This window comes from Aethalodelphis obliquidens, unplaced genomic scaffold (genome assembly GCF_003676395.1).
Source record: "Aethalodelphis obliquidens isolate GAN/ISIS:26980383/991018 unplaced genomic scaffold, ASM367639v1 scaffold9, whole genome shotgun sequence".
NCBI classification, from domain to species: domain Eukaryota; kingdom Metazoa; phylum Chordata; class Mammalia; order Artiodactyla; family Delphinidae; genus Aethalodelphis; species Aethalodelphis obliquidens.
This window is the reverse complement of record NW_020837953.1, coordinates 50,463,553-50,476,312: the sequence shown is the minus strand read 5'-3', so window position 1 is coordinate 50,476,312 and position 12,760 is coordinate 50,463,553. Positions and strand designations below refer to the sequence as shown.

The following is a 12,760-nucleotide window of genomic DNA, read 5'->3' as shown; positions in this document are numbered from 1 at the left end:
AGCAGAGTTGTCATAAGGACCCCTTCCTTCCCCCGCCCCCGGCCTCTGGTTGCACAGGGCTGCCCGGGCAAAGAGCTGACTGGTCAGGGCTTCTGCTGCCCACATCGTGCCGCCTCGGTGTGACTGCCGGGAGAGTGTCCGGAAGCTTGTGCTGGTCTCTCCTGGCCTTGGCCCCGTGCACTTTTTCTCTCTGCTAATTTTAATCGGGGTGACCAAGATTAAAATTGAATTGCTTTCCCGAGTCCTGTGAGCTCTGAGAACTGTCGTGCCTGAGGCCGGTCCTAGGTCCCCTGCACAGACGTGCGCAAGGAAGCGGGGTGAGCGGTCGATGGCAGTCGACAGAGTCACAGGAATGCTCGCAGGACGCACCCCACACCCCTCCTGCTCTGGCACCGGTAGGTCATTTTGTGGATTTACGTAGGAAGTGTTTCTAAAAATCTGCATGTGTCACATGGCCTGGCCTGTGGGTCGGGTGTTCATTTTAGATGCTGGCAGAACACATCCTCGGAGTATTCCCAATTAGAGCAATTTTAACACGCGTTTTAATATGCTTTTTGAAACTTTATTTCGTCCCCCGGGCCTGATCTGCATTCCATCTGTCTTGCTCACGTCACCCTGGGCTGGCCTCACGACGTGTTTTCTTTGCACTGTCCTTGCACGCGAGAGCACAGAACGGGTTCCCCAGATGCGCCGCCCTGGTCCCAGCCGCCTCTTTACGGGGACACCTGGTGTTTTCTTTTGGTAATGTCTCACTCTCGGGAGTAACCATCAGGGACGCGGACTTGCCCACCCTGGCCACCTTCAACACCCAGCAGGTTCCACTGGGCGCGTTCCCTGCACTCAACGTGATCCTCCAGTTGCCACTGGAAACCAGAGCTGCGACTCAGTGGAGCCAGCTGGCGCCGGGGAGGCGGGTGGGCGGGACGATGGCCCACCACACTGTCCGTCATCAGTTAGAAAAAGGCCTGGAACACGTGGGGAGCTTCCTGCGGTTTAGCTCAGCAACCTGGGTGGCTGGGGAGGAACCGCTCCAGGCTCCACGCGGACCGCAAGCCAGCGGGGCTCAGGCATCCAGGAGTGAGGTTTACACTTCGCATTTTGGTGGGAACATGCCGACGTGTCTGTCCTGCAGGTGGGCTGTGATTCAGGTTGATGCTTCTCCCTGGAGCCAGTGTAGGGGAAAGACAAAATCCCCTGAAATCTGATGCAGCTCGACCCCCACGAATCCGAGTGCCGTGATTAACAGTCATTCCTGCAGAATCTCAGGTTGTAAATTACTCTCCCTGGATGCTGCCAAAAGGCCTTAGAAGCAACATCGTCACGTTATTAAAGTAGTTTGTTGACCAATAAATCACAGAATGACTCAGAGCAGGGGAAGGTCACAGCTGCTGATGGGACAACGACCACACTGAAGCAGAGGGACTGTGGGGACATGTGTGGGGACAGGCGCTTCCCGGCGGCACTCTGGGTCCATCAAGGACAGTGGCCAACCTTACAGGGCAATTCAACTATATTTTGCCCCCAAATGATGTTATGTGAGAAACTTCCGTTGTTCACAGGACATTTTAGAGGGAGGGAAGTCTAACGGCTGTCGCAACTAAACCACAAGTGTTTGCTAGCGCAGCAACGGTAGGGCCGCTGCTCACTCGTGAAAATCCAGCACGGCCCTCCGGAACTGCAGGCAGCTCTCCTCCTGTGCCTGTCACCCGGGGACCAGGCTCCCTCTTGGACGCTCTCCTAGTCACCAGCCTTGGTGTCCTCTGCCAGCAGCTGGTGACAGGAAGGGGCAGCAGACAAGCAGGCCCACATTCCTCTCCGGAGCCCACTGGCAAGAATGTGTCACCAGGCGCTCCTTGAGACAGGGGGCGTGGCAGTGTAGCTCCGGCAGGGCAGCTGCACCAGGTAACACTGCACCAGGGAGAAGAGCACGGCTTCGCTGGATGGTTGCTCCCCACACCACACAGGGCGAGGAATGTGCCGAACACCTACCGTCTCAGAAATCCCACAGCCTCAAGAGGAGGAGCCGTGTCCCTTCCAGCTCACAGCCCTGCGCTCTCAGCTCTTGGCGCTGGTTAACGGGTGCAAAGCTGAGCCAGCCTCGCACGTGTTAAGACAGGACAGGATCTATTTTCTCCACTTGGCTGTCCAGCGTTTTAGAAAGGAATACAGCTCTAGGGACATAAGCCTTCTTTAAAAATATTTTCAAAATATATTTTATTTCTTTTCCATATGGATTTTGCTGAATGTCCAAGGTACACATGAGCTTCATATACAGAAATAAAGGAGAGTTCTTTAAGAACTGGGATTGAATCAGTCACAAGAATGATCAAATTGATTATGGAAAATAAACTTGCACGTTATCAAAGCTAAGCTTAAGAGTCTCCTTTACAGAGATCTCTCGTTTACGAGAGAAGTTAGCTGGAGCCACCCCGTGGGTACAGATGGGAGAAAACGCATCACTGCGGAAACAGCTGTGCACGCAGAGGTCTTTTAGTCCACGTGTGCCAGTCTCCCCGCGGGTACGTGGCGTTCTGTGCTGCTGACCTTTGTGGGTCAGTTCTGAATTCTGATTAGAAGCATGGACTCTTGGAGATAGGTTTGGTATAAATCTCTAATGTGCTGAGCTGGGAAGCAGTCAACGGTACTGAACGTGCAGAGGATCAGTGTGTGCGTCTCCTCCTCTATGTTTCTGCGCCGTCGGCATCGTCGTCATCGTCGTCTTTGGCTCTGAAATGCATTTTCCTGAATTCGCGTCTGCTCATCGAAGGGCAGGATGACGATGCTGGCGGGAGGTCCTTGGAGGGAAGAGAACACCTGCTTCAGGCACGGGTTGCCCAGCACGAGCACCCGTCTCCGGGATCTGGTCCCCCCCATCATGGGAGCGTGCTCCCCACCAGCGTGATGGAGGGAGAGAGGAAAGACTCTGGGTTAAAAGCAAAAGCAAGCCCGGCAAATGCAGGGGAACTGCCCAGAGGGCCGCAAACCACGGCCATGACTTCACACCCCACAGCAGGGTCCAGACTCACGTTGGCCAGCCCGCCCACACCCGCACTCGCTATGGCAACGGTTCTCAGCTCCGTGCGGGGGATGCCCCACACCAGCAGCCGTTCTGCTCTCTCCTTCCGGGTTAGAACTCTTACTGTGTGTGATCTGCACCAGGTGGCACTCAACGTGTGAACTGGGGCCGTGACCAGGCGTGCGGTGTGCTGGGGGCTGCCTGCCCAGGGGAGAGGCCACAGGCCTTACCTGCATGAGCTCGACGTTTCCGAAGAAGCGGCTCACTGGCATCGGCTGGTTGCTGTCGTCGTCGAGAAGGACGCTGTTGTCCATCTGCAGTGGAGGCGTGTGGCTCTGCTCCAGGTCCGCCGCCGCCCCGTCCCTCTCGGAGCAGCCACTGTCGGAGTCTCCTCCCGCAGGGGCCCCGCATCTCGGCGGGGGCGGCCTGTCCTCAGTCTCTACCGGGCAGGCGTCACTCATGGCTCCACAGTGCCCCTGGGGGAGTCCTGCGGTCCCCTGAGGAGCGGAGCCACTGGCTTCCTTTCCCGGAAGCCTGGCCCTGTCCTCGGCCGATGCCAGAGGCTCACGTTGACCCGGGGTCTCGGGGGTCGCTGTGGGCGCAGCAGTGCTGTCACTCTGGGGGATGGGTTTCTGGAATTCTGACTTCACAAGATGACCTTTGTCGTACTTGAACTTCTTGGACGTGCGCCTGTCGGTGGCTTTTTGTGATGAGGAAGGCTGTCAGGAGAGAAAAGGCAAGGGAAGACCAGACACGCTGAAGGTTACGAAGCAGATGGCAAACAGTTAACAAGCCTCAACGCCAGAGGCGGGCAGTCCTGCTCACAGCAAGCGACGTCACTGCTGGAGCCACAACTTACAGGACAGGGTCCTTTCATTGTCTGCCGCCAAAGGGGCGGAGTCCAGACTGACGCTGTCCCCTGAGGGGCGCCCTGACATGTAAAATGATGACCCCAGACCCAGCTTCCATTCGTTTCTGCTGGGCTGTGAGCTCTGATGAGGCAGGACTCTCTGTTCCATGGCAGGAGCGGGCGCTCAACAGGACTGTGAACTTGACTCAGCGCAGCTCTAACAAGCGGCGCCCCAGGAGGAAAACCAGGCCAGTTGCTGCTGTGAAGCCAGGTCTAGCCAGACCGCCGGGCTGCGGCTCAAGGGAGCAGCTCTGGAAACGGACCACCGGGTCACCATGGCTGCATGCCCCTGGCTGGACACAGAGTCCCCTGCCTCCCCACCTGCCCTTTGGGGTGAGCAGCATGGCCTGTGCCAGCATCGCTCAGGCTGCCCAGCAGAGGCCGCTGAGCCCACAGCTCTCGGTGGGTGGGGAGCACGTGCACCGAGGGCGGGGCCTCCTCTGATGGCGACAGCGCCGTGACCTCGCCTCTGGTCTGTTCGCCACACTCAAGACTTTCTAACGTGACATGTTTCGTGAAGAGGTGGACACTCGGTCCAGTCCTATCTCCGAGGGGCTGAGGCTCACCTGACATGCCGTCCGGGCAGACGTGGCGACGTGGGCTTCCTGGGCCGAGGCCGATGTGGCCAAGCAGCTCCGGGCTCGGAGGCGCGCCGAGGACCGCACTCCACCTGCCAGCTGGGCCAGACCAGAGGCTGGTCAGAGACCCCGAAGATGGCCCCTCCCACCCCCATGTTTTTATCGACCATGGAAGGACAGACACCGTGGCCTCTTTTTTTTTTTTTTTTCCCCGGCTGTGCCGTGTGGCTTGTGGGATCTTAGTTCCCCAACCAGGGGTTGAACCCAGGCCCACACAGTGACAGCGCCGAGTCCCAGCCACTGCACCACCAGGGGCTCCCCTGATACCGTCGCCTGAATGGCGCATCTGCACAAAGCTGGGTGGAAGGTGCTGAGCCCCATTTCCATGATCCGGGAAGCTCGCATACTCTGTCCCCACCTCCCACGTTTTTAGAACCTCCATTTGTGAGTGAATAGATGTTCAGTTGACTTCGGGTGTTTAGAATAAGCAGCCTGTATCCTTGCTCAGAAGGTGCTTGATAAAAGGTGAAAAAGCAAAAGCCCCCCCCCCGCCCCCGCAAACCCTCTCTTTGAAATCACAGGGGAGCCAGGCCTAATCCCATCAGCTTAAAGGAGCTGTAGCTGCCGTCCACAGGCCGCAACACACAAGCCGCCCGCCGCCATCTCACTTGGAATGCAAAGGAAAGTCTTCTAGAGACAAGAAAGGAATTAAAACAATGAAACTGACAATCATTTTATTTAGGAATAATTTTAGGTTTTCAGAAAAGCAGCAGAGATGGGAAGGGAGTTCCTGCCCGTGCCTCCCTCATCTTCCCGGCAGCCAACAACCTGGTGCATCTGTCAAAACTAAGCTCAGCACTGACGCGACAATTCGCGAAACTGGGGCTTCATTTGCATTTCACCTGCCTCTCCACTGACTGCTCTCTCTGTTCCAGAATGGGGACCACAGACACTTAGAAAATAACACATAAAAGCGCAAGTGAGAACTTGAAAGTAAGAGAGGTGGGGGATAGTGAGGAGGGCGTAGTGGAGGGCAAGCTTGACAGCGCTGTCCCAGCGGCCGAGACCTGGGGGCTGAGGACGGGGCGGGATGGGGGGCAGCATGCCCAGAAGTGGAGAAAAGAGATCAGAAAGCACACAAGCTAGTTTAGAAATCTTCACAGCAGCATCTCATCCAGAGGCCCCTGGAGGAGGGCAGGCCACCGAGGCTCCGAGGCACGTGACCGCTTGCGGAGGGCACTTAGAGGGAAGGGGAAGGCAGCTTCCACAGCGAGAACAAGGCAGGACGCGCTGATGTGGACGCCCTGGGGCTGGGCTTTGCTCAGAGAGCCCAGGCAGCAGTGTGGCGCTCATACCCAAGGAACTAAGCCTAGGAAGTCACAGAACGTCTCCTGTGGGGACGGCACCGCACCACCCCGTCTCCCTGGAGCTCTAGCGCTGCCGTAGTCGGGAACAGACATTCTTAGCCCCAGAAAGTCGCTGACTATCCTCTCCTTCCCGTTATAGTCCGACTCCAAACATTTCGATGCCAGCTCGTGCCAGGCTCCCTCGGGGGGGACTGGCGCGCGTGACAGCGGCCACTATCCCTGAGTGTCAACACACAGGTGCTGTGCTCATGCCGAGCAGCACCCCACTGCAGATGGGGACTCGGGAGAGGACCCTGCCAAGGTCACACACAGTGATGTCTGGCTTCAGAGCCCCTCCCCCTGCTCTGTCACCAGAGCCACCCGCAGGAAAGCCTTGGCTGCTTGCAGAGGGACCGAGCAGAGAACCTGCCATCCGGCTCTGGGGCTGCGTGCCGTGCAGGCCCTCTGCTGGCAGCAGGGCACTTCTAGATGCTTTGTACCACAGCTCCTCGGGGGGGCCTGTCACCCCTCAGCCTTCTGGGTCCCTCTGCAGAGGTGAAGTCGGTGAGGGTCTGGCTGAGACCCAGGAGCTGTGGTCACAGGCACCTGAGCAGGCCATCTGCCATCCGCACCAGATTTGCGAGAGTCAACTCCAGTGGCATTTTGGCTTTAGTTTAATCGTGGGTAAAACTACCTCTAAGGCCCTTGCTCCAAAATGTCAAGAATCAATTACATTTTTTTCTAACTTGGAGAACCGTTGCTCTTCAGGTAGGCAAACTGGTTGCTTCCACGTAAACAACCCCTAAATGAAAAAGCCCCCATCACTGAGGACTTCCTCCTTCCAAGCAGACTAGTTAAAGACTAAAAGGGCTGGAAGAGATCAACAAAACAGCAAGAGGTGCTCCACGAACCCTCCCCCAGTGCAACTGGTGAAGAGTATTAAAAACAACCATTTAAAGCCTTTGCAAATGGTCCTATAAGCAAAGAGCAAAATGAAGAAAGTTATTCTGGTGTCCCAACTCCAAGCGGCCAAGGTCAGCACACAGGACCCCCCCCCCCCCCGGCAGAGGGCTTTCTTCCCAGGGGGGCAGGATGGCAGCACTTCTCATTCTGCCCTCGCCCCACCTGCTGCGAGGCCAAGTCTCCAGCACACGCTTGAGAGGAGGGGCTCCCCTCTGCCGAGGCCCCACTCATGGAACAGAGGTTCCTGCCTGGGCAGGGCACTAAGGAGACTGGGGCCCCATCGCCCTCGCCCCTCCTAGCGAGGCAGTGGTTCCAAGGCCAGGAGAGGCAAGTCCAGGGGATCTCAGGCTGCTGCCCCCCTTCCCTCCCCAGAGCACTTAGCTCTGAGAGCAGGGGTATCACACAGAGAAGCCTGTCACTGTCCCCAGCTGGGGAGCCCTGGCTCAGATTCTGCCTGGAGAAGAGGCAGGCATCAAAACAAAGGGCTCTTAATCTCTTCCAACTTCATTTACAACAGAGTGTGGAGAAGGTAATGCCTAAGGGGTCCTCAAGAACAGTGGAAGCTGTGATGAAAGGCAAATGGGAGAAAAGTCAAGATAAAGTGTAGGCGTATAGCCTTCAGGAGACAGCCAGGGAAAAACACAGCAGGAGGATCCCTCCTGGGGTCAGAACAAACATCAAACACTGATCTTAGAAACTATTCCTTCAAAGAAGCCAGAAAGTGATTGGATTCCTTTGTAGAAAATTTATACTCCAGGTCATCGCTGAAAACGACTGGGCGATCAGCTGGCAACTAGCGGAGCTTAAAAGCTGGGTGTGGGGACTTCCCTGGTGGCGCAGTGGTTAAGAATCCACCTGCCAATGCAGGGGACGTGGGTTTGAGTCCGGGAATATCCCACGTGCCGCGTAGCAACTAAGGCCGTGTGCCACAGGTACTGAGCCTGCGCTCTAGAGCCCGCAAGTCACAACTACTGAGCCTGCGAGCCACAACTACTGAAGCCCATGTACCTAGAGCCTGTGCTCCGCAACAAGAGAAGCCACCGCAATGAGAAGCCCGCGCACTGCAAAGAAGAGTAGCACCCGCTCGTCGCAACTAGAGAAAGCCTGCGCACAGCAACGAAGACCCAACACAGCCAAAAAAAAAGAAAGAGCTGGGTGTGGTCAGAGAAAGAGGAAGACAGCCCCCCTGAAACTAGTGAGACCCAGGTGACTGTGGGCACACCCAACACTGCCCCTGAGGAGCATCATCACAGCTTCAGCTGTGGGAAGGGAAACAGACTCTACCAGAATCCCCATCACCAAACAAATAAAAAGGACATTAACAGTAAAAAGCCTCAGGGTGGGGGTAGGAGACCAGTACCCAGAGCTGCTACAATATGTTATCTAACATGTCCAGTTTTCAAAAAATCATGAAACATGCAAGGAAACAGGAAAGCAGACCCATGCACTAGAATAAAAGCAACAGAGACTCCCTGTGAGAGAGATCAGATGTTGGGTTTATCAGAAAAGGACTTCAAAATAGCCATTATAAATGTGTTCAAGAACTAAGAGAGACCATGATCAAAGAAAGATTTGATGACATCACATGAAATAGAGATTATCCATAATAAGATAGAAATTATAAAAAAGAACCAAATGGGAATTCAGGAGTTGAAAATTACAATAGCTGAGGTAAAAAATTCACTGGCAGGGGTGGGGGTGTGCTCAAGAGTAGATATGAACTGGCAGAAGAAAGAATAAGTGAGCTTGAAGATAGATTGCTAGATTACACAAGCTGAAGAACAGAGAGAAATAAGAATGGAGAAGAATGAAGAGCGCCCCAGAGACATGGTGGAGACTATTAAGTGCAGCAACATACGTGTAATGGGAGTACCAGCAAGAAAGGAGGGAGAGAGGGGCAGAAAAAATATTTGAAGAAATAATGGCTGAAAACTTCCCAAATTTATTGAAAAACAACAATGTACAAACCAGCAATCTCTGTTTCTCTTTCTTTTTTTTTCTTTTTCTTTTTGGCTGCGCTGTGCAGCATGTGGGATTAGTTCCCCAACCAGGGATTGAACCCACGCCCCCTATAGTGGAAGCATGGAACCCTAACCACTGGACCGCCAGGAAATTCCCCAAACCCAGCAATCTCAAAGAACTGAACTTCAAGTAGGATAACTGCAAAGAGATCTATAAGTAGATGCAACACTGTTTAAGTGCTGAAAGTCAAAGACGAGGGGAAAGTCTCGGAAGCAGCAAGAGGAAAATGACTCCTTAGGACGAGGGAGCCCAACAAATAAACTGCTGATTTAGCAGAAGCAGTGGGCGCCAGACCACAGTGGGTACATTCAAACAGACTCAAAGTTCTCAGACAAAAAACTGTCAACCAAGAATACTATATCCAGCAAAACTATCCTTCAAAAGTGAAGGCAAAATAGACACTTCAGATAAACAAAAACTGAGAGCACTTGTTGCTGCAGACTCCTCTTACAAGAAATACTAGAGGAAGTTCTTTGGGTTGGAAGCAGGTGACCCCAGACGATAATTCAGATCCACAGAAAGGGCTTCCCTGGTGGCGCAGTGGTTGAGAGTCCACCTGCCGATGCAGGGGACGCGGGTTCGTGCCCCGGTCCGGGAAGATCCCACATGCCGCGGAGCGGCTGGGCCCGTGAGCCATGGCCGCTGAGCCTGCGCGTCCGGAGCCTGTGCTCCGCAACGGGAGAGGCCACAACAGTGAGAGGCCCGCGTATCGCAAAAAAAAAAAAAAAAAAACCAAAAAAACAAATCCACAGAAAAAAGGGCACCAGTAAAGGTAATTACGTCCTCACGGAGACAGTTTACGTGCATATTATTTCCTTCCCTAAGGTGATTTAAAAGACAGTTGCATACAGTAACACGTATGCAAGTGTAGGCAGGAATGCCCATAACAGCACAAAGGAGATGCGTGGCATCAAGGCTGTACTGGGCTAAGGAAATGACCACGGCTGGTAAAGTAATCATGACAGTGTACTATCGGGTTTGTAACATTAAACATTTACCACCACCAGAAAAGTGCGTTAAGGGAACAGAGTGCGTTAAGGGAACAGAGCTACATAGACGTAACATTTGTGTGTCTCTCTGGAACTAAGCTAGTTCAATCTGAAACGAATTCTGCTGAATTACAATGTACACGGTAAGACCTAGAGCAACCCCTGGGGGAAAAAAACTGAAGGTTTAAAAAAAATCAATAAATTAAAATCCTACATTAGAACCAAACAGAAGTGTGAGAAAAACAAAAAGTAAAATGACACGCGAACCCAACTAAGTCATTGACGCGCTAAACAATCCCTCAAAAGGCAGAGACGTCAGGCTGGGAAAGCGCAACCACGTGGGTTTTCAGGAGACACACTTTCGGGTCAAAGGTACCCCAGGCGCCGCTCCCACCCCCCGGAGGGCCCCCTCCCCAGGCAGGGGCGCATCCTGTCCCGGGCCCTCGCCGGCTACCAGTGCCAGGAACTGGCGCCCCTCCATCCTCTCCATCCTCCGGGGTGTACCCGTCGTCATGTGCCCGCACTTGGGCTGGCTGACCCCGGGCTCGGGTGCCGGCAGCAGAGGCACGCGAACCCCGGGCTGGGCAGCGTCAGGGCACCAGGGGTCCGGACCAGCTCCGGAGAGAGAGGCCCCCCCGCCAGGACCTGATCTGGGAGCCCCCTTCCCAGGGGCGTGGCCTCGGAGCGTCCCTAGCCCGGGGGCGTGGTATGGGGGGGGTGCCCTTCCAAGGGCGTGGCCTGGGAGACCCCCTTCCCGCAGACGAGGTCGGAAAAGGGGGGGTCCGCTTCCAAAGGCGTGACCTGGGAGCTCCCTCCCGGGGGTCGAGAGCCAGGCAAAGATCCCCCACCTCCGCCCGAGGCGTACCGTGGCTCCCCTTCAGCTCCCAGAAAGTTGGCGGCGGCACCCCCCACTGCGCCCGGCGCAGCTCCCGCCCGGCCTCCGGCCCCTCACCTTCCGGCTCCTCATGAGTGTGAGCGGCGCGTTGCCGCCCTCAGCCCCGCCGCCAAGCCCCAGCACCGGGCCTAACACTCTCCAGCAGAGAAACGACCCGGCCGCCCTCGGCTCGCCCCGCGGCGTCTGACGTCACCAGAATACCGGCCAATCACAGCCAGGCGTCTCCAGGCATGTGACCCAACAAAGTCGGCGTTTTACGTAGCTGGCGGGTCTCACGGCAGTGTTGTGAGGATAATCTCCCTTGCGGGCTCTCCGGCCGCCATTTTTGAGCGGGGCGGAGGCCATACTTATGAGGGTCGCCTCCCTTGGTGTCTCTGCGGCCGCCATGTTTAAGAGGGTCGGTGGCCATAGTTTAGAGGGGCTCCTCCCGTGAAGGCTCTGCGACCGCCATGTTTAAGCGGGGCGGCGGCCATGTTTATGAGGGGCCCCTCCCTTGACGGCTCTGCGGCCGCCACGTTTAAGCGGGGCGGCGGCCATGTTCGTGAGGGGCCTCCTTTGGAGTCCCCGGCCACGCGCGTGGAGGCTGGCTGCGAGGGCCTGCGCGGCGGTGTCTTCCACCCCGGTCCGGCAGGCGATTTTCCGGGGCCCCGGCCTTGGCTTCTGGGCCCCGGGAGCGATGCTGGAGTCCCTGGAGGTGGTCGCGCGAGGTCGTTCACCGCCCTGGCCGCACTGCCCACCGATGCAGTGCTGGGTGGGCCGGGCCCGGGGCTGCACGGCGAACCCGGCCCGCGTGGGAAGGGACGGCAGCGTCTCCCGCCGCGAGCCCCGGGGGCGGCCGCCCTCGGGTGGATCCCCCGCGCTGGCCCGCACCTCGTCTCAGGCACGTGCGTCGGCGCCCCGGGACCGAGGTCCACGGACGAGGCTAAAGCCCTCCCGGTGCTCGCGGCTCCGGGCCCGGGGCCGCAGGGCCCTTTCGGGCCGGGGGACACCAGCCTCCGTGCCCGCTGTGGCCCTCCTCCCGGAACCGCCCACTTTCTCATCAGGGATGCAGGGACCACGCGCTCTTCACAAATAAACGAGAGTGCTGTTTCCTTTTGTTATTACTTTTTTTTTTTTTTAACAGATGAGAACATTTAAATCAGGCAGTTTTGTCAATTACGTTTTAAAATTAAAGTATAAAGGTTGAAATGTGTACCGCTCGAGGGTCTCTCCGCGCGTGGTTCCCTGGCAGAGGCGTGATTCACCGTCTCTTCCAAAGGCTTCATGGTCTCTGCCCTGACGGAATGACTCCCTCGAGGCCTGGAAATACAGTTGATGCCTCTTTTCAGTGCATAAAAAATGTGGGCCCTTCAGGATCCCGCCAGAGCGCTATGCAGACTCTCCTCTCTAGACAGGTGTCCTTAGGTAATTAGGGCTGCACGTGGGGTTTTGCTTTTGGCAGTGCGTGAAGACACGTGCAGTCCTAGGGTACACACGCACACACGGACACGTGCACACACACGCACTGCACACAATTGCACACACCCGTGCACGTGCATACATGTGCATGCACAGGCAAACACCAGCACAAGCTCACCTACCTGGCTATCCTATCCATCTTCCTTCCCAGTCCCATGCTTTTCACCGGGTTGTTCCCCATGGTACACACCTAAGGGAAAAGACATATGTGGGCTGGCAGGAAATCCTTTTGAAGGGGAAACTAACATAATCACTGTCAGCTGTTAAGACAAAAGCAAAGTGATGTGGGTGTTAAATACCTAACCTGTCCCATTTTCGCTGAAGTCGGTTTCACAATGAGCTGGGTTCAGTGATTTTAGACTCCTTAAGAGCTCTGAGTTCTCAGTTCTCATTAACTAGGGGCTGATCGCCACAAGCCGGTTTTGGGCTCCATGGTGGTTTATGGTTAATGTCAACTGAGACACACACCGCACTGCTTGAGCGTGTCCGACTGTGGCCGGATCATCTCAGTGTTATCCCGAGTTTAACGTCCCAAAGGAGCTCTTGATCTCTTGTCATAGATGTGCTCTGCTCCCCCCTCACT

General features: G+C 55.8%; 1 protein-coding gene across 3 annotated transcripts; it reads right to left on the bottom strand.

Annotated features, from left to right (window-relative positions):
• Positions 1-601: 601 nt before the first annotated feature.
• CUNH1orf174 (chromosome unknown C1orf174 homolog) lies at positions 602-10,908 on the bottom strand. Of its 3 annotated transcripts, XM_027110417.1 has the most exons (4): positions 10,777-10,908; positions 4,493-4,603; positions 3,247-3,735; positions 602-2,795 (listed from the first exon to the last, which is right to left on the bottom strand). In XM_027110417.1, the coding sequence occupies exons 1-4, from the start codon at positions 10,789-10,791 to the stop codon at positions 2,682-2,684; spliced, it is 729 nt and encodes a 242-aa protein (XP_026966218.1). In that variant the 5' UTR covers positions 10,792-10,908; the 3' UTR covers positions 602-2,681. The 3 variants fall into 3 exon arrangements, with proteins under 3 accessions (XP_026966218.1, XP_026966220.1, XP_026966219.1); XM_027110419.1 differs by lacking the exon at positions 4,493-4,603 and having other exon boundaries at positions 10,777-10,896; XM_027110418.1 differs by lacking the exons at positions 4,493-4,603; positions 10,777-10,908 and adding an exon at positions 3,876-4,481.
• Between the last annotated feature and the right edge of the window lie 1,852 nt (positions 10,909-12,760).